This window comes from Oncorhynchus tshawytscha, linkage group LG01 (assembly GCF_018296145.1).
Source record: "Oncorhynchus tshawytscha isolate Ot180627B linkage group LG01, Otsh_v2.0, whole genome shotgun sequence".
In the NCBI taxonomy this organism is placed as follows: domain Eukaryota; kingdom Metazoa; phylum Chordata; class Actinopteri; order Salmoniformes; family Salmonidae; genus Oncorhynchus; species Oncorhynchus tshawytscha.
Window position 1 is genome coordinate 28,595,306 of NC_056429.1, and position 27,815 is coordinate 28,623,120.

Sequence of the window (27,815 nt, forward strand, 5' to 3'; positions counted from 1 at the left end):
TTTATTATCCAGAGACTGAACATTAGCGAGTAATATTCTCGGAAGCGGTGGGTGGTGTGCGCACCTAAGTCGGACTAGAAGACCAATCCGAGTACCTCTGCCAGCGGTGTTTTGGGTTGGCCTCTGGAATCAGTTAATTTGCCCTGGGGGTGCGAACAAAGGATCCGATTCAGGAAAGTCGTGTTCCTGGTCGTAATGCTGGTAGAGCTGGTGAGTTACAGCTGCTCTGATATCCAATAGTTCTTCTCGGCTGTATGTAATAACACCAAAAAACTTCTGGGCTAATAATGTAAGAAATAATACATTTAAAAAACTAAATACAGCAAAGTTTCCTGAGAGCTAGAAGCACAGCAGCTCTCTCTGTCGGTGCCATTTCGTTGTTCTTTCAGCCACACCCATTAAAGACAGGAGTATAAAGTCGAGCACACAGCCATGCAATCTCCATAGACAAACATTCACAGTAGAATGATCTTACTGAAGAGCTCAGTGACTAGAATGCAATGCCACCTTTCCAACAATTAAGTTCATCCAATTTCTGCCCTGCTAGAGCTGTCCCGGTCAACTGTAAGTGCTGTTATTGTGAAGTGGAAACTTCTAGGAGCAACAACGGTTCAGCCGGGAAGTGGTATTCCACACAGCTCACAGAAAGGGACCTCCGAGTGCTGAAGCATGTACCGCAGAAAAATCATCTGTCCTCCGTTGCAACACTCACTACCGAGTTCCAAACTGCCCCTGGAAGCAATGTCAGCACAAGAACTGTTCATCGGGAGCTTCATGAGATGTCTTTCCATGGCCCTAGCAGCCACACACATGCCTAAGATCACGGTCTACAATGCCAAGCGTCGGTTGGAGTGGTGTAAAGCACACTGCCATTGGCCTCTGGAGCAGTGGAAACAAGTTCTCTCGAGTGATGAATCACACTTCACCATCTGGCAGTCCTGGTTCGGGGAATTTGTATTTTTTTAAATTTAACCTCCCCTAACCCAGACGATGCTGAGACAATTGTGTGCCGCCCTATGGGACTCACGATCACGGCCGGTTGTGATACAGCCTGGGATCGAACCAGGGTCTGTAGTGATGCTTCTAGCACTGAGATACAGTGCCTTAGACTTCTGACCCACTCAGGAGCCCTAAAAGACAGTCATGGTTTGGACTAGGCCCCTTTGTTCCAGTGAAGGGAAATCTTAATGCTACAGCATACAATGACATTCTGTGCTTCTAGCTTTATGGCAAAAGTTTGGGAGAGGCCCCTTTCCTGTTTCAGCATGACAATGCCCCTGTGCACAAAACGAGATGCATACAGAAAGTGTTTGTCGAGATTGGTGTGGAAGAACTTGACTAGCCTGCACAGAACGGTGACCTTAACCCCATCGAACACCTTTGGGATGAATTGGAATACGCCAGGCCTAATTGCCCGAGCTCACTAATCCTCATGGCTGAATGGAAGCAAGTCCCTGCAGCAATGTTCCAACATCTAGTGGAAAGCCTTCCCAGATTAATGTAGGCTGTTATAGCAGTAAAGAGGGGACCAACTCCATATTAATGCCCATGATTTTGGAATGAGATGTTTGACGAGTAGGTGTCCACATACTTTTGGTCATGTAGTGTATGTTGCATGAATTCAGTGGAAATACAATGGAATAAAAAAACGATTTAATGATTACTCTCCCAACTTCACACATTTTCAACATATATTTTCCTCATTCTACACATGACAAGCAGTTCCCTTATTCCACCACATGCCACTGTGCATACGCAATGTCATGGCTGTGCTTAAATTTGTGCAGCCTCAATCATATTTCATATTGATAAATCTCACACTTTGCGTGGAAATTATCCCAAGCATTATTTACACACAGATTTGTGCCTATGCATTATTGATAAATGAGGCCCCTGGAATCTAATTCCTAAATTCATAGTCTTGTACAACAAAATTGCACAGAATAACAATATGTGCATTTATAAAGTACCATAACTCAATCATTAATCAGCCAAGGAGATACATCTCTGGGCTGATTCTGTATGTGGAGCCGGTTTCTACATACTACATTCTCCTTGTGGCAGAACAGGTGGGTCATCATGTGTTACAGATTGACCATGCAGAGCCTTTAAGGGTCATGTCTAGATGGGATACAGCTTTTGTCAAATTTGACGTCAAACGTTTTATTTTAGCTAACCCTTTTCCTAAACTTAACAACCTGCTACATTAACCTAAACCGCTGCGTAAATTCTATGCTTGATCTGAAAATGTGGTAGGAGACACCATTTGGAGGGTGTGACGCAATTTCGTGGCCTCCGGAGTCGTGCAGAGGCCAAATTGAGCTCCATACCGCATCGCCATGCGCCTCCAAAATGTTGTAACAATGTGGAGGGATCCATATAGCGCTGTATAGTCCTGCATTGACATGATTGGTTGACGGTAGATGGGGGCGGGAGGTCCTGTACAAACACAAACTCACTTCCTTGACAACTTACTTCATAACAGCTCTACTCAACAGCTCTGCGCTGATCCGCGAAGCACAAGAAGTATGAATGCCCTGATTTCTGCAGAGGCCGTTTCACCGTAAATGCTGCACGGCAAATGCAGACGACAGATAAACCTGCTAAGAAAATTCTATGTTGACTATAGCTGTATCCCTGCTAGATAAAACCCTTTAGAAGGGGCTGGATGTGGTATTTGTATGGTTTTAGTTGCCTAGCATGTCGACTGACCACTAGATGTCCTCGCAGACACATTAATGTATCACATTTGGATTTCAAAAGGACTACTAGATGACATGAAATCATTTCAAGTATTCAGACTATTTTGTTGAACTTTACATAATTAAATAGTATTTAACTTTTATATTCTGTTACACATGCATATAATGTAAAGAGCTAGCAGAGGCAGGGAAAGGCACTGCGGACATTGAGTGTGGTTTGCACTTTTGGGCTATTCCATCGGTTCCTTTGCACCAGGCAAACTCAATGTCTCATTTAAAAGGTAGCTTGTGAAAACATGCTCAACTACAGGTTGTTGAAGACAGACAGATAATATGCTGCTCAGAGTGTTGCTTTAGGGCAATCTCCTATTCCTGCCTTTTCCTATGGGCTGACAGCTGATTGGAAGAGCCTGAGTGAAGGGTGTGGCCACAGTATTCCTCCTCCAGTGTGGTGGGTGGAGGCAGTGTGTGAGCCTGTCTGGTGATGTCACACCTCAAAGCTGATCTCCCGTGATCGGCCAAACAGGGGTTCCGAGGCCAGGTGTGTGTCTGAGTAGGCGCGGCGCAGGTGGGTGGAGCTACAGGTGGTCTTTATGGCGACCTCGTAGGGAGGTGGGGGGCCCAGCCCGGGGGGGTAGCGGGAAGGGGGGCTGAGTGGGGGTAGTCCACATCATTAGCCCCATACACACCTCGCCGCTGGTGCTCGGTCCTAGACACAAACACACACACACATAAAGGACAGTTACAGTACATGCACAGTGCATTGTAACCTTTCATTGACCTTTTAATGTACTTTCAATTCAACAATAACAATTCAAGAAGGATGCGTTACCTCTGCAGTAGGGCTGACTGGGACTCTGGGAAGTGTCCAACAGGACCACGGGGGCTGAAGAGGACATGTCCCAGGTCAGGATGGGCGTACCGGCCAGGGTAGTTGAGGTCTGGGTGTGGGTAGGGATAGTTGGGGTGTTCTCCCTGGTGGGGGTATTGGGGGAAGTTGGGGTACTCTCCTTGGCTGTACTCTACCTGGTGCTTGTTACTCATGGCCCAGAGAAGCCCCAGGATCAGCATGACGGCTCCCAGCACCACACAGCACAGAGAGAACGCCTGCAGGCGGCTCTGTAATAATAATACATAACATTATTTTATTATTAGCCATAATCATAAAAGTAATAATAATAGATTGTACATTGTGTCTCTTTATGGTACCCACCTGTGAGGAGGTGAGAAAGGCAGTGGAGCCGCCTGTCGCAATGAGAAAGACTCCGAGGAAGATGGCGCCGTGGTGGAGGGAAGGCATCGCTCTGGGACCTCCGGGGATGAGGTTTGTGTGTGTGTTAGTTTCTGTGGTTCAGGGAAGGCATCTCCCTCTCTATGGGATCACCAGGGATGTAACCCCCTGGTAAATAACCCGTTAGGCGTGCTCTGTTCTGGTCAGTTCCATGGGACCAGGTCCCATTCCAAGTGTGATTCCCAGGTCCGTGTGGGTTATTTGGATTCAAGAAGCAAAGGTGATGAATGGATTTGAAGTTAAATGAAAGTTAAAGTTGAAAGACATTTGCACAGAGTCTCATTATCTTCAGGTACAGCAGTAGAAATACAAATGAAATGGAGGAAATGTTGGTTTTCTTTTATTCCTTCCAGACTGGATGATGAAATGAAGACAAAAGATGAGGTGATCACCATCAATTTCTTTTAGAATAATAGAGACCCATTTTCCAATGATATCCAGAAGCTCACATAAAAAATTGTCAATATTATACAGTTTCTTAAATGAAGACACTGAAAGCAGGAGAGAATCATCCGGGAGGGCTGAGTGAGTGTGTGAGAGAGAGAGAGAAAAAGAGAGAGAATTAGTGTGTGGTGTGCGTGTTCCGGGCAGGAGAGACAGACGAGTTGACAGCAGAGCCCATTAATTACTGGCGCCCCACCCTCTTGTCTAATGTGTGTGTACAACTCACCAGGCAAGTAATGCTCCATTCATGTGTGTGCATGTTTGCATGCCTCGGTGTATGTGTATTCGCATGTTCACTCCTTTTCATATGACCCAACAACTGAAAGTGAATTAAACTGAAAACAAGCAGTCAGAAATCTCTCCTGTGCCAGTGCTTGACTTGGACTGAAATAGGAGTCGATACTCATTTTGGGTACCGGTACTGTTTATATTTAGGTGCAGGAGCTCCACAATACATTTGAGCTACTATTCTATAAGAGGAACAGGATCTCCACAATACATTTGAGCTAATATTCTATAAGAGGAACAGGATCTCCACAATACATTTGAGCTACTATTCTATAAGAGGAACAGGAGCTCAAGCAGTAGAACATTTGAGGTGTTGGTACTCAGCTCCGGTGAGCTCCTCCTGCCCAAGTCAAGCATGGCTCCTGTCACTGTGACAGTTCATAGATGTGGCTAAAGCTATGTATCCAGACCTACCTCACTGTATGGATAGGGTATATGGTATTATTTATTTAGTTTGATTTCAGACTAATAGTTAACTATGGATATTTAAGGATGTATTCGCACTGTATTCACACATTACATTTCTTTTCATTGGTTAGGGTTTCATGTATCCTAATAATCAATGTAGTTTTATTACCTGTTTTATTGGTATAGTTTTATTTCCTGGCTATATGATCGCAATAACTACTATTGTAATTATATGGAAGTTATAATAGTTTATAGTTGAATTAATATAGCCTATATTTTTCATATAGTTTAATAATTGTATCATGCATATAATAGGATATTGAAATACTGTAGGCCTAGTTTTAAATTATTTTATTTGTTTTTACAACGTTTTATTGATTTATATCATGTATTACCTAACTGTTGTATGTTAATGAAGGCATGAGCAGGGGGTGAATGGTGTGACGAGCTTTCTGCTCTCTGATTGGACGAAGCGCGCCGACATGCAACTGGAGTTATCCCGATTGACGCATTGTTCGCCAATGAGCACCGGCCAGAGGCGGGGTAAACCGACCACCCAGCCAGACTCGCATATCAGAGAGAACGACAGGAGTGGCTGGATTCTAACTTCAAAATGTACACACCTATCTATGTGTTTAAGGTTGTTTGAATTTATGTGTGTGCACGTGTTGGCATAAACATTCTGTGTTGGATTTTAAAAGCAGAAGCTTTTTAATCTTGCATCGCTTGCTCCCAACTAAAGGTCATAGAAGATCGATTGTTCCTAGAAGGGATTTTCTCTCTGGAAAAGTCCCATTGGACCATCATCAGGCCAAGTAGACCAACAGAGCGGTAAAAATGGATCCGTTGCTGTATCTTGGTGGACTGGTAGTACTATTTCTGTTGTGGATCAAGGTGAAAGGCTTAGACTACGTGATCGTTCATCAGAGATGGATATTCGTCTGTCTGTTTCTGCTGCCGCTCTCAGTCATATTTGATGTGTATTATTACCTGCGCGCGTGGCTCATCTTCAAGATGTGTTCCGCGCCTAAACAGCACGACCAGCGCGTACGGAACATCCAGAGACAAGTAAGAACACGAGGCTGAATATCAATTATGTATGCACTCCTGTGATTATACTCTATTTAAATAAATTGTTAATATTAAAGGCCCCGAACAGTCATTCTGATTCCCATGTAAAATAGCCTCTTGTGTGACTAAAATATCACCCATAATATTTGTTTTGGATAGGAGTGGAAATGTATTTTAGAAAATGACTAACTACCAGGAAGTTTGAAAAGACAGTGTGAGTGGGCAGAGAGCTTAAATTCATGAGCTTGCCTTGACTGACAGCTATAAAACGCCTATGTCAAGCAACTTGGATTCAGTGTTGCAATAATCATCAAGAAAATTTGGTGATACACAAAGCAACTCAAACAACATTGAAATTGCATCAATGATGTCAACTTTTTTTTTTTATATACATCTCCCGTTTGGCATGTCTGCAACACTGACTGATGTGTTGACTTGACAACTGCGTCAGGGTTTTGAACGGCCCTCCCCCTTTTCTTCCATGCTGGCTGAAGCCCTAGGTAGCCAGTAACTAGCTAACACCAGACACAAATGAAAGGGGAAACATGTAAGTATCTTTGCCAGAGATAAATAGGGTAAACATTTAAATATATTTGCTGACACCCTACTGTAGGCACAAGTAGAGTAGCTATCTAGCTATATAAACTACGCCCCTCTACAAACACGCCTTCTTCAATGTTGGTTACAAAGTGGTACTTATTTAGATTAGGTAAGAGAACATCATGTTATCATTGGTGTATTAAAATGAGGGTTAGGGTGATGTCACCTTAACCCCTTAATAATCCCGCCTCCTGAATCAAAGTGTTTGACATGGGGGAGGGGACCAGTAACTTTATGATCAAACGTTATCAAACTAGAAGCAACAGTGATTTTTCAGAATTTGGTCACCATACTGTACTTTGATCTGGTTTAATTCAAATGTCATTGATCAGGACTCTCAATTCCATTCCATTACACATTAGAGTCATTGGACGAAGGTGTCTTCTGTAGGGGGGAGTTTTGTTAAGATCCCTGATGCTCGGTCTGAACATTAATATGCATCGCTTGCTGTACAGTTATGGAAGCATAAGGACCTTATCTTTCATATCAGCGAGAAATCATTAAAAAAAGTTTATATTGATACACGCCTTGATAGGGTTAGTGTTCCTACACGGCCGTGTCTGCATGCTACAGCGCTTGTTTAAGGAAAACAGACGGAAGACGAGGCGACCAACTGTGCTAATTAGTTATCTAGCATGTGTGTAAGTGTAACTCAGGAAGTGTAGCAGAAGTGTCGTTTCGTCGGATGGACACACCCATAGCTGAATGGATCTGTGCAAACACTAGCTGTAGTAGTTATCTTTTTTATTTGAAGTATTGTTTCTCACTGATGAAAGATAAGGGCCATATGTTTTGAAAGCCATATCGCAAGCAAATATGCGTAGGCCTACTGTCTTAATAAAACAATCAACATTTCCAGATGTTGCACACCGCGTTTAGACAATCAGGTTGCAGCAGTCTGTTGTTTACCCCTGCCTGAACACAGTGCAGCAACATCAGGATGTAGCATTGGCCATTCTAGCATGGTGGGGGAAAATATTGTTTTATTAAGACAGTACACATATTTTCCCAGTTCTTTTAGGTCCATGGACCATTAAATCGAGTTGAGGAAACCGACGCCTTTGCAGCCTGAATGAAGGATGTTTTATGTATGAGCCGGTCGCTGGGAAAAACAATTGCATAGCCAGCTGAGCACATTGAAGTCAAACTCAGATTAAACAAGATAGTGCCATCTGGTGGCCGGTTGGGCCTCTACTAGAGGTCGACTGATTAATCAGAATGGCCAATTAATTAGGGAAGATTTCAAGTTTTCATAACATTCAGTAATCAGCATTTTTGGACATCGATCATGGCCGATTACATTGCACTCCACGAGGAGACTGCGTGGCAGGCTGACTACCTGTTATGCAAGTGCAGCAAGGAGCCAAGGTAAGGTGCTAGCTAGCATTAAACATATCTTTAAAAAAAACAATCAATCTTAACTACACATGGTTGATGATATGACTAGTTTATCTAGCTTGTCCTGCGTTGCATATACAGTGGGGCAAAAAAAGTATTTAGTCAGCCACCAATTGTGCAAGTTCTCCCACATAAAAAGATGAGAGGCCTGTAATTTTCATCATAGGTACATTTGAACTATGACAGACAAAATGAGGGAAAAAAATGGTAGGATTTTTAATGAATTTGCAAATTATGGTGGAAAATAAGTATTTGGTCAATAACAAAAGTTTATCTCAATACTTTGTCATTGCCAACAAAGGGTATATAACAGAGGTCAAATGTTTTCTGTAAGTCTTCACAAGGTTTTCACACACTGTTGCTAGTATTTTGGCTCATTCCTCCATGCAGAGCTCCTCTAGAGCAGTGATGTTTTGGGGCTGTTGCTGGGCAACATGGACATTCAACTCCCTCCAAAGATGTTCTATGGGGTTGAGAACTGGAGACTGGCTAGGCCACTCCAGGACCTTGAAATGCTTCTTACGAAGCCACACCTTCGTTGCCCGGGCGGTGTGTTTGGGATAATTGTCATGCTGAAAGACCCAGCCACGTTTCATCTTCAATGCCCTTGATGATGGTAGGCTTTGTTACTTTGGTCCCAGCTCTCTGCAGGTCATTCACTTGGTCCCCCTGTGTGGTTCTGGGATTTTTGCTCACCATTCTTGTGGTCATTTTGACCCCACGGGGTGAGATCTTGGGTGGAGCCCCAGATCGAGGGAGATTATCAGTGGTCTTGTATGTCTTCCATTTCCTAATAATTGCTCCCACAGTTGATTTCTTCAAACCTAGCTGCTTACCTATTGCAGATTCAGTCTTCCCAGCCTGGTGCAGGTCTACAATTTTGTTTCTGGTGTCCTTTGACAGCTCTTTGGTCTTGGCCATAGTGGAGTTTGGAGTATGACTGTTTGAGGTTGTGGACAGGGATTCTGGGACAGGTGCCATTAATACAGGTAACGAGTGGAGGACAGAGGAGCCTCTTAAAGAAGAAGTTACAGGTCTGTGAAAGCCAAAATCTTGCTTGTTTGTAGGTGACCAAATACTTATTTTCCACCATAATTTGCAAATAAATTCATTAAAAATCCTACAATGTGATTTTCTGGATTTTTTTTCTCATTTTGTCTGTCATAGTTGAAGTGTACTGTAAGTGTACTGTAATTGATGCGGTGCCTGTTAATTTATCATTGAATCATAGCCTACTTCGGCAAACGGGTGATTTAACAAACACATGTACGAAAAAAGCACAATCGTTGCACGAATGTACCTAACCATATAAACATCAATGTCTTTCTTAAAATCAATACACAGAAGTATATTTTTTTAAACCTACATATTTAGTTGAAAGAAATTCAGGTTAGCAGGCAATATTAAACTAGGGAAATTGTGTCACTTCTCTTGCATTCTGTGCAACAGAGTCAGGGTATATGCAGCAGTTTGGGCCGTCTGGCTCATTGCGAACTAATTTGCCAGAATTTTACGTAATTATGACAACATTGAAGGTTGTGCAATCTAACAGCAATATTTAGACTTATGGATGCCACCCATTAGATAAAATACGGAATGGTTCTGTATTTCCCTGAAAGAATAAACGTTTTGTTTTCGAAACGATAGTTTCCGGATTTGACCATATTAATGACCTAAGACTCGTATTTCTGTGTGTTATTATATTATAATTAAGTCTGATTTGATAGAGCAGTTTGACTGAGTGGTGGTAGGCAGCAGCAGGCTCGTAAGCTTTCATTCAAACAGCACTTTACTGCGTTTGCCAGCAGCTCTTCGCAATGCTTCAAGCATTGCGCTGTTTATGACTTCAACTTTATCAACTCCCGAGATTAGGCTGGCAATACTAAAGTACCTATTAGAACATCCAATAGTCAATGGTATATGAAATACAAATGGTATAGAGAGAAATAATCCTATAATAACTACAATCTAAAACTTCATGACCTGGGAATATTGAAGACTCATGTTAAAAGGAATCACCAGCTTTCATATGTTCTCATATTCTGAGCAAGGAACTTAAACGTTAGCTTTTTTACATGGCACATATTGCACTTTTTGTCACGCCCTGGTCTAAGTATTTTGTGTTTTTCTTCATGTATTGGGTCAGGCCAGGGTGTGGCATGGGGTTTTTGTATTGTGGTGTGTTTTGTCTTGGTATTTTGGTGTGTATGTATCGGGATTGTAGCTAGTGGGGTTATCTAGCAAAGTCTATGGCTGTCTGGAGTGGTTCTCAATCAGAGGCAGGTGTTTATCGTTGTCTCTGATTGGGAACCATATTTAGGCAGCCATATTCTTTGAGTTTGTCGTGGGTGATTGTCCCTAATGTCGTTGTTCCTATCGCTTTATTTATTTACACAAGTATAGGCTGTTTCGGTTTTCGTTACGTTCTTTGTTTTGTAGTGTTTTGTGTTTATTCGTGTTTCACGTTGTTCATTAAACATGGATCGCAATCTACACGCTGCATTTTGGTCCGACTATCCTTCACACCTAGAAAACCGTAACAGAATCACCCACCACCAACGGACCAAGCAGCGTGTCAACAGGCAGGAGCAGCCCAAAGAGGAGATGCGCTCTAAGGATTTCTGGACATGGGAGGAAATCCTAAACGGAGAAGGACCCTGGGCTCAGCCTGGAGAATATCGCCGCCCCAAAGAAGAACTGGAGGCGGCGAAAGCGGAGAGGCGCCGGTATGAGGAGGCAGCACGGCGACTCGGAAGGAAGCCTGAGAATCAGCCCCAAAAATGTATTGGGGGGCTCAGGGAGTGTGGCAGAGTCAGGAGTCAGACCTGAGCCAACTCTCCCTGTTTATCGTGAGGAGCCAAGGAGGAGACCAGAACCAGAGCCGGTGTTGGAGGTGAGCGAAACAGAGACTGTGAAGGAGTTAATGGGGAAATTGGAGGAGAGAGAAATGAGGGAGTTGCTGTGTTGGTGCTTTTGCATGGAATTCGCCCGACGGAACGTGTTGGGGATTTGATGGCACCTGGATTAGCGCTCCATACTCGTCCTGAGGTGCGTGTTAGTCGGCTGGTGAAGTTGGTGCCAGCCTCACGCACCAGGCCTCCTGTGCACATCCCTAGCCTTGCACGTCCTGTGCCAGCACTGCTCTCAAGATCTCCAGTACGCCTTCACGGTCTAGCCCATCCTGTGCCATCTCCACACTCCGGCCCTCCGGTAGCAGCTCCCCGCACCAGGCTTCCTGTGCGTGTTCTCGGTTCAGTACCACCAGTACCAGCACCACGCATCAGGCCTACAGTGCGCCTTGCCTCTTCAGCGCTGCCGGAGCCTTTCTCCTCTCCTGCGCTGCCAGAGTCTCCCGTCTGTTCAGCGCTGCCGGAGCCTTTCTCCTCTACAGCGCTGCTGGAGTCTCCCGCCTGTTCAGCGCTGCCAGCCTGCATGGAGCAGCCAGAGCTGCCAGCCTGCATGGAGCAGCCAGAGCTGCCAGCCTGCATGGAGCAGCCAGAGCTGCCAGCCTGCATGGAGCAGCCAGAGCTGTCAGTCTGCATAGAGCAGCCAGAGCTGTCAGTCTGCATGGAGCAGCCAGAGCTGCCAGTCTGCAAGGAGCTGCCAGTCTGCAAGGAGCTGCCAGTCTGCACGGAGCCGCCAGAGCTGCCAGTCTGTAAGAAGCCGCCAGAGCTGTCAGCCTACATGGAGCAATCAGAGCCGCCAGTCAGCGTGGAGCAGCCAGAGCCGCCAGTCAGCATGGAGCAGCCAGATCTTTCAGTCTGCCAGGATCCGCCAGTCGGCCAGACTTTTCCAGATCTGCCAGACTCTTCCAGATCCGCCAGTCAGCCAGACTCTTCCAGATCCGCCAGTCAGCCAGACTCTTCCAGATCCGCCAGTCAGCCAGACTCTTCCAGATCCGCCAGTCAGCCAGACTCTTCCAGATCCGCCAGTCAGCCAGACTCTTCCAGATCCGCCAGTCAGCCAGACTCTTCCAGATCCGCCAGTCAGCCAGACTTTTCCAGATCCGCCAGTCAGCCAGACTCTTCCAGATCCGCCAGTCAGCCAGACTCTTCCAGATCTGCCAGTCAGCCAGACTCTGCCAGTCAGCCAGACTCTGCCAGACTCTTCCAGATCTGCCAGTCAGCCAGACTCTTCCAGATCTGCCAGATCTGATCCAGTCAGCCAGACTCTTCCAGATCTGCCAGTCAGCCAGACTCTTCCAGATCCGCCAGGGATCTGCCAGAACTGCCAGTCGGCCAGGATCCGCCAGATCGGCCAGATCCGCCAGTCAGCCAGGATCTGCCAGTCAGCCAGGATCTGCTGAGACCACCAGCCAGCCAGGATCTGGTAGATCTACCTACCTGCCTGAGCCAGGATCTCTCACTCCCGAGCTTCTCTCACTCCCAGCCAGGATCTGGTTCTCCTCACTCCCGAGCCTGCCTCACTCCCGAGCTTTCTCTCACTCCCGAGCTTTCTCTCACTCCCGAGCTTTCTCTCACTCCCGAGCTTCCCCTCACTCCCGAGCTTCCCCTCACTCCCGCGCTTCCCCTCACTCCCGAGCTTCCCCTCACTCCCGAGCTTCCCCTCAGTCCCGAGCTGTCCTTCAGTCCCGATCTGCTCCTCAGTCCAGTGGGTTTCTGGGTGAGGACTACTAGGCCATGGTCGGCGGCGAGGGTGGACTATCCAGGGACTCGAGGAGAGGGGACTAAGACATTGACTGAGTGGGTTCCACGTCCCGCGCCGGAGCCGCCACCATGGACAGACGCCCACCCGGACCCTCCCTATTGTTTTGAGGTGCGTTTGGGAGTCCGCACCTTAGGGGGGTTCTGTCACGCCCTGGTCTAAGTATTTTGTGTTTTTCTTCATGTATTGGGTCAGGCCAGGGTGTGGCATGGGGTTTTTGTATTGTGGTGTGTTTTGTCTTGGTGTTTTGGTGTGTATGTATTGGGATTGTAGCTAGTGGGGTTATCTAGCAAAGTCTATGGCTGTCTGGAGTGGTTCTCAATCAGAGGCAGGTGTTTATCGTTGTCTCTGATTGGGAACCATATTTAGGCAGCCATATTCTTTGAGTTTGTCGTGGGTGATTGTCCTTAGTGTCGTTGTTCCTATCTCTTTATTTATTTACACAAGTATAGGCTGTTTCGGTTTTCGTTACGTTCTTTGTTTTGTGTTTATTCGTGTTTCACGTTGTTCATTAAACATGGATCGCAATCTACACGCTGCATTTTGGTCCGACTATCCTTCACACCTAGAAAACCGTAACACTTTTACTTTCTTCTCCAACACTTAGTTTTTACTTTATTTAAATTAAATTGAAAATGTTTCATTATTTATTTGAGACTAAATAGATTTTATTGATGTATTATATTAAGTTAAAAGAAGTGTTCATTCATTATTGTTGTAATTGTCATTATTACATATATATAAATATATATATAAATAAATCGGCCGATTTAATCAGCATTGGTTTTTTTGGGTCCTCCAATAATCGGTATCGGAGTTGAAAAACATAATCGGTCGACCTCTAGCCTCTACTCTACTACCCTACATGTAAAGGCCTATTAATTGATAACTTGTGCAGTGCTATTACAGTCTAAATTCTAACATGTTATGTTATCTGGACCTTCACACAGGTTCCTGATAACAACCCCAGATGCGTGCATGCGTGCGTGTGTTCCTAAACACAGATCCCTGATAACACCAGATGATAACAGATCAAATTATAATACATTTTATGTGTGTGACTGTGCTGTGAAATTCCTGGGGTGAGGGACCTTAATCCCCCTCTTCCTAAAGGGATTTTGGAAAGAACAAGGGATTTGGGAATGGATAACAAACTTTGCAGGGTTCACTGCGTAGATCTCGGAATGTGTGGCAGTGTGTGAGTGTATTCTGGGAGCTCAGCATTTCATCATGGTATCAGGTATTGTATTTCCCATGTGTTATGTTCTGTAGGGATTAATTTACAGGGAAAAGCAGGAGTACGGCTTTAACAATTGGGCGATTTTAGCATGTAAATCTTGGTGTAAAAAAAAACAAAAAGTGGGATGCATGCCAGCAAAGCCACAACACTAAACAATACATTAATTGCACTATAACGGTGACACATGGTGCACACAAACTGTTAGGGCTTACATAAAGCTGTTCCAACAGCAGTCCCAACACCTTACCACAAAGCTTCAATGACGCAAAGCGTCAATACAGGAATAAGATCTAATCATACTACACCGGCTCTGACGCTCGTCGGATGTGGCAGGGCTTGCAAACCATTAGACTACAAAGGGAAGCACAGCCGAGAGCTACCCAGTCACGAGCCTACCAGACGAGCTAAACTACTTCTATGTTCGCTTTGAGGCAAATAACACTGAAACATGCATGAGAGCACCAGCTGTTCTGGAAGACTGCATGATCACGCTCTCCGCAGCCAATGTGAGTAAGACCTTTAAACATGTCAACATACACAAGGCCGCAGGGTCAGACGGATTACCAGGATGTGTACTGCGAGCATGCGCTGACCAACTGGCAAGTGTCTTCACTGACATTTTCAACCTCTCCCTGTTCGAGTCTGTAATACCAACATGCAGACCACCATAGTGCCTGTGCCCAAAAACACTAAGGTAACCTGCCTAAATGACTACAGACCCGTAGGACTCACATCTGTAGCCATGAAGTGCTTTGAAAGGCTGGTCATGGCTCACATCAACACCCTCATCCCAGAAGCCCTGGACCCACTCCAATTTGCATACTGCCCAAAAAGATCCGCAGATTGCACTCCACACTGCCCTTTTCCACCTGGACAAAAGGATCACTTATGTGAGAATGCTATTCATTGACTATGGCTCAGAGTTCAACACCATAGTACCCTCAAAGCTAATCACTAAGCTAAGGATCCTGGGACTAAACACCTTCTGTAACTGGATCCTGAACTTCCCGACGGGCCGCCCCCAGGTGGTGAGGGTAGATAACAACACATCCGCCACGGCAGGTTACCTTAGTGTTTTTGGGCACAGGCACTATGGTGGTCTGCTTAAAACATGTTGGTATTACAGACTCAATCAGGGACATGTTGAAAATGTCAGTGAAGACACCTGCCAGTTGGTCAGCACATGCCCGGCGCACACGTCCTGGTAATCCGTCTGGGCCCGCAGCCTTGTGTATGTTGACCTGTTTAAAGGTCTTACTCATGTCGGCTACGGAGAGCGTGATCATACAGTCGTTCAGAACAGTTGATGCTTTCATGCATGCCTCAGTGTTGCTTGCCTCGAAGCCAGCATAGAAGTGATGTAGCTCGTCTGGTAGGCTCGTGTCACTGGGCAGCTCGTGGCTGTGCTTCCTTTTTTAGTCTGTAATAGTTTGCAAGCCCTGCCACATAAGACGAGCATCGGAGCTGGTGTAGTATGATTCAATCTTACCCTGTATTGATGCTTTGCCTGTTTGATGGTTCATCACAGGGCATAGCAGGATTTCTTGTAAGCTTCCGGGTTAGAGTCCCACACCTTGAAGGCGGCAGCTCTACCCTTTAGTTCAGTGCGAATGTTGCCTGTAATCCATGGCTTCTGGTTGGGGTATGTACGTACAGTCACTGTGGGGACGATGTCCTCAATGCACTAATTGATAAAGCCAGTGACTGATGTGGTGTACATCGGAAGAATCCCGGAACATGTTCCAGTCTGTGCTAGCAAAATAGTCCTGTAGTTTAGCATCTGCTTCATCTGACCACTTTTTTATAGACCAAGTCACTGGTGCTTCCTGCTTTAATTGTTCCATGTAAGCAGGAATCAGGAGGATAGAGTTCTGGTCGGATTTACCAAATGGAGGGTGAGGAAGAGCTTTGTACGCGTCTCTGTGTGCTGAGTACAGGTGAGCTAGAATTTTTTTCTCTCTGGTTGCACATTTAACATGTTGATAGAAATTTGGTAGAAATGATTTAAGTTTCCCTGCATTAAAGTATCCGGCCACAAGGACCGCCACCTCTGGGTGAGGTATAGCTGAAAACTCTCTAGGCAAGTAGTGTGGATACCCCACCCCCCCCACCGTCTTACCAGAGTGAACTGTTCTATCTTGCCGGTGCACTTGCCCTGTTGGTAGGATATGTCCCGTTGATAGGACCTTGTGAAGATGCTGGAGGAAACCGGTACAAAAGTATCTATATCCACAGTAAAACGAGTCCTATGTAGACATAACCTGAAAGGCCGCTCAGCAAGGAAGAAGCCACTGCTCCAAAACCGCCATTAAAAAATCCAGACTACGCTTTGTAACTACACATGGGGACAAAGTACTTTTTGGAGAAATGTCCTCTGGTCTGATGAAACAAAATATAACTGTTTGGCCATAATAACCATTGTGTAATAACCAGTCTCAACGTCAACAGTGAAGAAGCAACTCCGGAAGCTGGTCTAGGCAGAGTTGCAAAGAAAAGCCATATCTCAGACTGACCAATAAAAATAAAAGATTAAGATGGGCAAAAGAACACAGACACTGGACAGAGGAACTCTGCCTAGAAGGCCAGCATCCCGGAGTCGCCTCTTCACTGTTGACGTTGAGACTGGTGTTTTGTGGGTACTATTTAATGAAGCTGCCAGTTGAGGACTTGTGAGGCGTCTGTTTCTCAAACTAGATTCTCTAACGTACTTGTCCTCTTGCTCAGTTGTGCACCGGTGCCTCCCACTCCTCTTTCTATTCTGGTTAGAGCCAGTTTGCGCTGTTCTGTGAAGGGAGTAGTACACAGCGTTGTACGAGATCTTCAATTTCTCACATGGAATAGCTGTCATTTCTCAGAACAAGAATAGACTGATGAGTTTCAGAAGAAAGTTCTTTGTTTCTGGCCATTTTGAGCCTGTAATCGAACCCACAAATGCTGATGCTCCAGATACTCAACTAGTCTAAAGAAGGCCAGTTTTATTGCTTCTTTAATCAGGACAACAGTTTTCAGCTGTGCTAACAAGAGGTCGCGCGATTATGATTTTTCAATGCCGATACCGATTAATGGAGGACCAAAAAAGGCCGATACTGATTAATCGGCCGATTTTTATTTGTTTATTTGTAATAATGACAATTACAACAATACTGAATTAACACTTATTTTAACTTAATATAATACATCAATAAAAATAAATTTAGCTTCAAATAAATAATGAAACATGTTCAATTTGGTTTAAATAATGCAAAAACAAAGTGTTGGAGAAGTAAAAGTGCAATATGTGCCATGTAAAAAAGCTAATGTTTGAGCTCAGAACATGCTCAGAACATGAGAACATTTGAAAGTTGGTGGTTCCTTTTAACATGACACTTCAATATTCCAAGGTAAGAGGTTTTTAGGTTGTAGTTAATATAGTATTTGTAGGACTATTTCTCTCTATACCATTTGTATTTCATATACCTTTGCCAGTGTAACAGTATAGCTTCCATCCCTCTCCTCGCCCCTACCTGGGCTCGAACCATGAACACATAGACAACAGCCACACTCGAAGCAGCGTTACCCATGCAGAGCAAGGGGAACAACCACTCCAAGTCTCAGAGCGGGTGACGTTTGAAACGCTATTAGCGCACACCCCGCTAACTAGCTAGCCATTTCACATCGGTTACAACAGCCATTAGGCTGATAGGCTTGAAGTCATAAACAGCGATGTGGTTGTGAAGAGCTGCTGGCAAAATGCACTAAAGTGCTGTTTGAATGAATGCTTAAGAGCCTGCTGCTGCCTACCATCGCTCAGTCAGACTGCTCTGTCAAATAACTAATCATGGACTTAATTATAACATAATAACACACAGAAATACGAGCCTTTGGTCATTAATATGGTCGAATCCGGAAACTATAATTTCGAAAACAAAACATTTATTATTTCAGTGAAATACGGAACCGTTACGGTATTTTATCTAACGGGTGGCATCCCTAAGTTTAAATATTTGTCACACCCTGACCATAGTTTGCTTTGTATGTTTCTGTTTTGGTTGGTCAGGGTGTGATCTGAGTGGGCATTCTATGTTGGATGTCTTGTTTGTCTATTTCTATGTCTGGCCTGATATGGTTCTCAATCAGAGGCAGGTGTTAGTCATTGTCTCTGATTGGGAACCATATTTAGGTAGCCTGGGTTTCACTGTGTGTTTGTGGGTGATTGTTCCTGTCTTTGTGTTTGCACCAGATGGGACTGTTTTAGGTTTTTCTTTATAAATTAAAGAACTTGAATAACGTTTTTTTTTTTTTTTTGTTGTTAGTTCTGACTCTGCGTGCAAGAGAAGTGACACAATTTCACCTGGTTAATATTGCCTGCTAACCTGGATTTCTTTTAGCTAAATATGCAGGTTTAAAAAAATATACTTCTGTGTATTGATTTTAAGAAAGGCATTGATGTTTATGGTTAGGTACAGTCGTCTAACGATTGTGCTTTTTTCGCAAATGCGCTTTTGTTAAATCATCCCCCAGCGTTGCATCGATTATATGCAACGCAGGGCACACTAGATAAACTAGTAATATCATCAACCATGTGTAGTTATAACTAGTGATTATGATTGATTGATTGTTTTTTATAAGATAAGTTTAATGCTAGCTAGCAACTTACCTTGGCTTACTGCATTTGCGTAACAGGCAGTCTCCTCGTGGAGTGCAACGAGAGGCAGGTGGTTATAGCGTTGGACTAGTTAACTGTTAGTGTTGCAAGATTGGCTCCCATTTTGGTAGGACCTTGTGTGCAATTTACGAATAAATTGAGCTTAATCAATCTACAGTATAATACTGTCTGTGTGTTGCAGGTGCGCGAATGGAGGAAGGAGGGGGGGAAAACCCACATGTGTACAGGTCGTCCAGGCTGGCTGACTGTCTCTCTCAGAGTGGGGAAATACAAGAAGACCAATAAGAACATCATGATCAACATGATGGACATACTGGAGGTGGACACACAGAGACAGGTAGGAGATCAAACACACACACTGTAGCTCTGTATATAAAAGTGTGTGTGTAAACCCGTATGACCTGGACATGTGCATGTATAACAGGTGGTTCGTGTGGAGCCCCTGGTCAACATGGGCCAGATAACTGCTCTCCTCAACTCCCTGGGCTGGACTCTGCCTGTGCTGCCAGAACTGGACGACCTCACTGTCGGTACGCTACGCATCTCGTTACCATATCATCTGCATATCATCCTCATATATTGGTTGTATATGGCTCAGGTTATATTGTGTGGTGGTATGTATGGTATTATTTTATAAACTGGGTGGTTCGAGCCCTGAATGCTGATTGGCTGACAGCTGTGGTATATCAGACCGTATACCACAGGTATGACAAAACATGTATTTTTACTGCTCTAATTACATTGCTAACCAGTTTATAATAGTAATAAGGCACCTCGGGGGTCTGCGGTATATGGCCAATATACCACGTCTAAGGGCTGTATCCAGGCACTCCATGTTGTGTCAGGCTTAAGAACAGCCCTTAGCCGTGGTATATTGGCCATATACCACAAATCCCTGAGGTGCCTTATTGCTTAGGTATATGGTTTGGGGTTATAATGTAGTATATATTGTTGTATGGCTATGTTATATGCTAGATTTTTTTTTGATTGTTGTTCTCTAAACACGCTCATGATATGATGCTGAAGTTTAAAGATAAGTACAACAATCAAACTAGTAGTAGTATTTTAAAGGGTAATAAAAAAACCTGTGGTACACATTAATGTTATAAAATGATCGTTCTATTTATCGTTATCGCATCATTTCAGGCAATTTATCGCAATATGGAATTTTGTCCATATCGCCCAGCTCTAGTATATACACTGATCTTTCCATGATACTGACCAGGTGAATCCAGGTGAACGCTACTGTATGATCCCTTATTGATGTCACCTGTTAAATCCACTTCAATCAATGTAGATGAAGGGGAGGAGAACGGTTAAAGAAGAATGTTTAAGTCTTGAGACAACTGAGACATGGATTGTGTATGTGTGTCATTCAGAGGGTGAATGGGCAAGACAAAATATTTAATTGCCTTTGAACGGGCTATGGTAGTAGTTGCCAGGCGCACCGGTTTGTGTCACTGTACCGCTGCTGGCTATTTCACATTCAACAGTTTCCCGTGAATATCAAGAATGGTCCACCAGCTAAAGGGCATCCAGCCAACTTGAAAAACAATCCAAATCTACACTGATTTGAAGTGGATTTAACAAGTGACATCAATAAGGGATCAAGGCTTTCACCTGGTCAGTCTATGTCATGGAAAGAGCAGGTGTTCGTAATGTTTTGTACACTCAGTGTATGGTGGGATATGTTGTTGTCCTATACAACGACTGTCAAATTGTCACCCAGAGGGGTATACTACGAAGGCAAATATTCTGAAATAACCTTTTATTTTTTTAAAAGATGAGTGTGAAATATGCATGGTCTAATTCTCTCAACAACCAAAAACACATATCTATGTTTAGCTTTCTTAATCTGCTGGGACGGTTGAGCTAACGTGCGCTAATGTGATTAGCATGACGATTTAAGTAACAAGAAAATGTCTCAGGACATAGACATGTCTTATATGGTCAGAAAGCTTAAATTCTTGTTAATCTAACTGCACTGTCCAATTTACAGTAGATATTACAGTGAAAAAATATCATGCTATTGTTTGAGGAGAGTGCACAACAACAAAAAACTTATCCCAGCAACTGGTTTGATACATTCACCTCTGAATGTAAATAATGTACTTACATTCAGTACTCTTGCTCTGATTTGTCATCCTGAGGGTCCCAGAGATAAAATGTAGCATAGTTTTGTTTGATAAAATCAATTTCTATATTCAAATGTAGGAACTGGGATCTACAGTTTGAACCCCTGCTGTCTCTGGCTCCACACCCATCCCACCTGGCCATCTAGATGTGTGCCAGTTAGTGTATAAGCTAATTATCTATCATGTATGACATTCCCTGGAGTGTGTAAACTCTTATTTTGTATGTTCTCTATAGTTATGTACTTGAAAATGTATCAATTGACCAATTCTGGACATTTGGGCAGACTTGATACAAAATATTGTCCAGTATATTAAGGCTTCACTGGATCAATCTGAAACTTTGCACACACACTGCTAAATCTAAATTGCGCCTAAACTGCAATATTATATGATGGCCTTTCTCTTGCATTTCAAAGATGATGGGAAAAGAGGAAAAAAATATTAAAAACTCATGTTTTTTCGTTTGTATTATCTTTTACCAGATCTAATGTGTTATATTCTCCAACATTCGTTTAAAATTTCCACAAAGTTCAAAGTGTTTCCTTTCAAATGGTATCAAGAATATGCATATCCTTGCTTCAAGTCCTGAGCTACAGGCAGTTAGATTTGTGTGTGTTATTTTAGGTGAAAATTGAAAAAAAGGGTCAGATACTTAAGAGGTTGGACCCAAACATCAGTAGTTATTTCTGGTTGTTTATCAAAGTTAGCTGGCTAACTCATTGATTGTAGTATACTTCTCTGTAGTTTAGCATTTCCATGGCATATCATCAATCACAGGGTTGTTATTTTGGGTTGTGATAACCATCACACTCTCTTATTGGATTGGATGATACATGGTTTATAGATGGTAGAGTTCCGAAGGTGAAACTCAGAGGAAATGGTTTCGGAAGTGCACAGCGCCCCTGGATCAGATTCCATAATGGTTTTACAGATCCATGAATGTTAGATCAACAGCTTAATGTTTTCCCATCAGCACGCTGTAGATTAATCTGGATTTCCACAGAGACTCTCTCTCTCTCACACACACACACACACACACACAACCGAGGAACTGTTTCCTGCTCTCTGTTTCCTGCTCTGTGTTTACCCTTCTCTCTTCTTTTTCACCTGTGAGGGTATTGAGTTCCCCGAAGTCCTCACTTTTGTCAGTGTTGTTTTTGTTGTCCTGTGCTGTTCTATGTTGTTGTTATTATTATTTGTTTTATATTTTTTACAGATTGTTATTATTCTGTTTTCTATGAACCGTCAGAATAAACAGCATTTGACAAATACCTTGTCAGTGCACGTCCATATCACATAATAATAATCGTTACATGCTTATCAGTAACATACTGTAAGGAGCATTCATAGTACATGCAAGCAACAATATACGCTATGCTAATTGATTCCAACATTATAAGAAAAACAAAAAAATAGGATGATTCAGAAAATAATCTTCTTAATTAACTGACGTTCCTAGTTAAATGAAAGTTATATTTAAAAAATACTATTCCCCTATTTTTTACTAAATAATCAAGCCTACTCCTCTCTCTCTCCTCTCTCTCTCTCTAGGAGGTCTTGTGATGGGTACAGGTATTGAGTCGTCCTCTCATATCTATGGACTCTTCCAGCACATCTGTGTTGCCTTTGAGCTGGTGCTGGCTGATGGCAGCCTGGTCCGCTGTACTGAGGTGAGCATAGCTCTCTTTACTGTTTGACTCTTTGAGAGAACCTTGTAGTCGGAGACTATGTTAGTTATACAACTGGAGGTCTGTAGTATTACTAACAGAGTAATACTACATACCTCTAGTTCTATTACTAACAGAGTAATACTACATACCTCTAGTTCTATTACTAACAGAGTAATACTACAGACCTCTAGTTCTATTACTAACAGAGTAATACTACAGACCTCCAGTTCTATAACTAACATAGTAATAATACAGACCTCCAGTTCTATAACTAACATAGTAATACTACAGACCTCCAGTTCTATAACATAGTAATACTACAGACCTCCAGTTCTATAACTAACAGAGTAATACTACAGACCTCCAGTTATATAACTAACATAGTAATACTACAGACCTCCAGTTCTATAACATAGTAATACTACAGACCTCCAGTTCTATAACTAACAGAGTAATACTACAGACCTCCAGTTATATAACTAACATAGTAATACTACAGACCTCCAGTTCTATAACATAGTAATACTACAGACCTCCAGTTCTATAACTAACAGAGTAATACTACAGACCTCCAGTTATATAACTAACATAGTAATACTACAGACCTCCAGTTCTACATAGTAATACTACAGACCTCCAGTTCCATAACTAACATAGTAAACACTACAGACCTCTACAGTTCTATAACATAGTAATACTACAGACCTCCAGTTCTATAACTAACAGAGTAATACTACAGACCTTCAGTTCTATAACAGTAGTAATACTACAGACCTCCAGTTCTATAACTAACATAGTAATACTACAGACAGACCTCCAGTTCTATAACTAACAGAGTAATACTACAGACCTCCAGTTACTACAGACCTAGTAACTAACACAGACCTAGTTCTATAACTAACATACTAGACCTCCAGTTCTATAACAGAGTAATACTACAGACCTCCAGTTCTATAACTAACATAGTAATACTACAGACCTCCAGTTCTATAACAACAGAGTAATACTACAGACCTCCAGTTCTATAACTAACATAGTAATACTACAGACCTCCAGTTCTATAACTAACAGAGTAATACTACAGACCTCCAGTTCTATAACTAACATAGTAATACTACAGACCTAGTATAACATAGTAATACTACAGACCTCCAGTTCTATAACTATAGTAATACTACAGACCCTCCAGTTCTATAACTAACAGAGTTCTATAACTAACAGAGTAATACTACAGACCTCCAGTTCTATAACTAACATAGTAATACTACAGACCTCCAGTTCTATAACTAACAGAGTAATACTACAGACCTCCAGTTCTATAACAGAGTAATACTACAGACCTCCAGTTCTATAACTAACATAGTAATACTACAGACCTCCAGTTCTATAACTAACATAGTAATACTACAGACCTCCAGTTCTATAACTAACATAGTAATACTACAGACCTCCAGTTCTATAACAGAGTAATACTACAGACCTCCAGTTCTATAACTAACATAGTAATACTACAGACCTCCAGTTCTATAACAGAATACTAAGACCTAGTTCTATAACAGACCTCCAGTTCTATAACTAACATAGTAATACTAGTAATACTACAGACCTCCAGTTCTATAACTAACAGAGTAATACTACAGACCTCCAGTTCTATACTAATACTACAGACCTCCAGTTCTATAACAGAGTAATACTCCAGTTCTATAACTAACATCCAGTTCTATAACAGAGTAATACTACAGACCTCCAGTTCTATAACTAACATAGTAATACTACAGACCTCCAGTTCTATAACTAACATAGTAATACTACAGACCTCCAGTTCTATAACAGAGTAAGACCTCCAGTTCTATAACTAACATTACAAACATTGTAATACTAAACACCTCCAGTTCTATAACAGAGTAATACTACACCTCCAGTTCTACCTCCAGTTCTATAACTAACATAGTAATACTACAGACCTCCAGTTCTATAACTAACATAGTAATACTACAGACCTCCAGTTCTATAACTAACATTGTAATACTAAACACCTCCAGTTCTATAACAGAGTAATACTACAGACCTCCAGTTCTATAACTAACATTGTAATACTACAGACCTCCAGTTATATAACTAACATTGTAATACTAAACACCTCCAGTTCTATAACAGAGTAATACTACAGACCTCCAGTTCTATAACAGAGTAATATTACAGACCTCTAGTTCTATAACTAACAGAGTAATACTACAGACCTCAAGTTCTATAACTAACATAGTATACTACAGACCTCCAGTTCTATAACTAACAGAGTAATACTACAGACCTCCAGTTCTATAACTAACTAGACCTCCAGTTAATAACTAAGACCAGACCTCCAGTTCTATAACAGAGTAATACTATAGACCTAATAACTAACAGACCTCCAGTTCTATAACTAACAGAGTAATACTATAGACCTCCAGTTCTATAACTAACAGAGTAATACTACAGACCTCCAGTTCTATAACTAACAGAGTAATACTACAGACCTCCAGTTCTATAACTAACAGAGTAATACTACAGACCTCCAATCCATTAGTAAACACAAGCCAACACCTAGCTAAAGCTAATCTGGAAACAAAGGTTTCACAGTACAACAAGAGAGAGCGAAGGAAAGAGTTAGAAAGGAGGAGGATTGTTTCTGTCCTCTGCTGTGTGTCTCTCTTACAGGAGGGGAACTGTTGTTCTGTGTGTTTGTGTTCTCTAACAGGAGGAGAATTCTGACCTGTTCCACGCGGTTCCTTGGTCCTGTGGAACTCTGGGGTTCCTGGTTGCCGCGGAAATAAAGATTGTCCCTGCGAGGTTGTGGGTTCGTTTGCAGTATGAGCCAATCAGAGGGCTGGAGAACATCTGCCGTCGGTTCAGTGAGGCGTCTGAGGACAAGAACAACACATTTGTAGAAGGACTGCAGTACTCACTGGATGAAGCTGTTATCATGACTGGCACTATGACTGACACCGCTGAACCCGACAAGGTGAGAGAGGGAAAGCGAGAAAGAATGACCGGGTACACAGAAGGACAAGCGAGGAGGAGAGTGCTGTCTGTCTGCAAGATCTAACCATATCCCTCCTCTGTGTGTGTGTGTGTGTGTGTGTATGTGTGTGTGTTTCAGATCAACCGGATCGGCCTGCACTATAAGCCTTGGTTCTTCAAGCACGTTGAGAGATACTTGACAGAGAACAAGAAAGCAGTAGAGTACATCCCTCTTCGCCACTACTACCACAGACACACACGATCCATCTTCTGGGAGCTCCAGGTACACACACACACACACACACACACACACACACACACACACACACACACAATGCATTAGACAGATGATACAGAGTGACCCTTTTATCCTGCAGATTTCAGCATGTCATCATATTCTCCCCCAGCTCATGCATTAGTCTCCCTAATGCATGCACACACACACTGCTATTAGGAAGTCATGTGTGGTTTGCTGGTAATTGTTTCTTTCCTAACCTTAAATGATGTTATAAATAATGTAGTTTTTTTCTGGCAGACAGAGGATGTTGTTGTTGGGGGGAGAGGATGGGTAAGGAGGCAGTTTTACAGCTTCCTGATATTCTATCCTTATTGAGGGTCGTGGTCTGTAGGGCGTACATTACAATAGCTAAACGTTCTGAAATGTACTGGACACCACTGCACTGCTGGAAAGCTGATTCCTGTTCACATGAATGTGTGTCTCCAGGACATCATCCCGTTTGGTAACCACCCAGTGTTCCGGTGGTTGTTTGGCTGGATGGTTCCTCCTAAGATCTCTCTGTTGAAGCTGACCCAGGGAGAGACCATCAGACAGCTGTATGAACAGCACCATGTTGTCCAGGACATGCTGGTCCCCATGAAGCACATCCAGACCGCTATCGCACGCTTCCACCAGGACATCCACGTAAGACACATACTTTGCATGATTCCACAGCGTAACATATACCCTAATAAATTAGACAAACTCAAGTGTGACTGAGTTGGTAGATCTCGTTTTAAGGGTGTGACTGAGTTGGTGCAGTATATCTCGTTGTAGGGGTGTGACTGAGTTGGTATGTCTCGTTGTAGGGGTGTGACCGAGTTGGTATGTCTCGTTGTAGGGGTGTGACCGAGTTGGTATGTCCCTCCCTGCAGGTGTACCCTCTGTGGTTGTGTCCGTTCATGCTCCCCCCGGGCCGGGGGATGGTTCATCCTAAAGGTGAGGAGGCAGAGCTGTATGTGGACATCGGAGCGTATGGAGAACCCGGAGTTAAACACTTCCAGGCTAAAGCCTCGTGTAGACAGCTGGAGCAGTTTGTCAGAGAGGTTCACGGGTGAGTTTCTAAACACACACACGTTACACACAAATATACCAACCCTTACACACACGCACCCCAACAGGGAATAGAGAGTAGGGAGTTAGGGTTCAGATTGTGATGATGTGTGTGTGTCTCCAGGTTCCAGATGCTGTATGCTGATGTGTACATGGAGCGCAGTGAGTTCTGGGAGATGTTTGACGGGACGTTGTATCACCGTCTGAGGAAGGAGCTTGGCTGTCAGGACGCTTTCCCCGAGGTCTACGACAAGATCTGCAAAGCTGCACGACACTGACCTCTAACCTCTGATCCTTTCAACTCTACCAGCAACAATATGAAGATGAGAGCCTTTAAGGAGTGTTTGCACCATGTTCTCATCCTGTTTGTATGGTTAATTCCACTGAATGTGAATGTGCTGATGAAGCAAACACAGCCCTAACACTTGCCTGTTTTGACGTCTAACCTCTGACCCCTAACCCCAACACCAGCCTCTAGCTCATAACCCTAGGAGAGACCTGTGCTGTCATTTGTTTGTTTTAACATTCCTTAATTTGACTATCAAGGGGTATATTTCCTTAGTTCAAATGACTGGACATCTTACAGACTGTGGCTTTAATGATGTAATGCCCTCTGCCTGTTATACAACACATATCCAGTCTGCTCTTCCCTTTATCATGTGTTTAGAATCTATCCTGACATATGGAGCATGTTTCTTTGTGTCCACTGTGATCACATCACTCCGCCTTAAACTCATCTGATGATTATTGGTTCGCACGTCATCTGTAGTGTTTAATCCCATCACATTTTCCTCTGGCTTGTGGAAGAACAGTCACCTGTTCTCAGTCCGTGTGTGTGTGTGTTCAGAGAGAAAGGACGTCACTGCTTTTGTCCACATAAATGTTTTTGTTGATGTATGATAATAAAGTTTGATTTGTCAACAGTAAA

The 27,815-nt window shown here is 43.1% G+C and overlaps 2 protein-coding genes across 2 annotated transcripts; one reads left to right on the forward strand and one right to left on the reverse strand.

Annotated features, from left to right (window-relative positions):
* Nucleotides 1-1,631: 1,631 nt before the first annotated feature.
* Nucleotides 1,632-4,940, reverse strand: si:dkeyp-51f12.2 (uncharacterized protein LOC100151460 homolog). Its single transcript, XM_042320081.1, is given in 4 exon segments — nucleotides 1,632-3,317; nucleotides 3,320-3,411; nucleotides 3,535-3,821; nucleotides 3,916-4,940. Coding segments are annotated over 4 exon segments (594 nt in total). The 5' UTR covers nucleotides 4,003-4,940; the 3' UTR covers nucleotides 1,632-3,189.
* Nucleotides 4,941-5,686: 746 nt separating this feature from the next.
* Nucleotides 5,687-27,815, forward strand: dhcr24 (24-dehydrocholesterol reductase). Its single transcript, XM_024418348.2, has 9 exons — nucleotides 5,687-6,201; nucleotides 18,934-19,089; nucleotides 19,177-19,282; nucleotides 22,439-22,557; nucleotides 25,295-25,558; nucleotides 25,697-25,840; nucleotides 26,282-26,479; nucleotides 26,710-26,888; nucleotides 27,012-27,815. The coding sequence occupies exons 1-9, from the start codon at nucleotides 5,971-5,973 to the stop codon at nucleotides 27,163-27,165; spliced, it is 1,551 nt and encodes a 516-aa protein (XP_024274116.1). The 5' UTR covers nucleotides 5,687-5,970; the 3' UTR covers nucleotides 27,166-27,815.

Coding starts and splice junctions, on each gene's coding strand:
- dhcr24 (XM_024418348.2), top strand. CDS start 5,971: ATGGATCCGTTGCTGTATCTTGGTGGACTGGTAGTACTATTTCTGTTG. Junction 6,202..18,933: donor TACGGAACATCCAGAGACAA/GTAAGAACACGA, acceptor TGTGTGTTGCAG/GTGCGCGAATGGAGGAAGGA. Junction 25,841..26,281: donor CCATCTTCTGGGAGCTCCAG/GTACACACACAC, acceptor GTGTGTCTCCAG/GACATCATCCCGTTTGGTAA.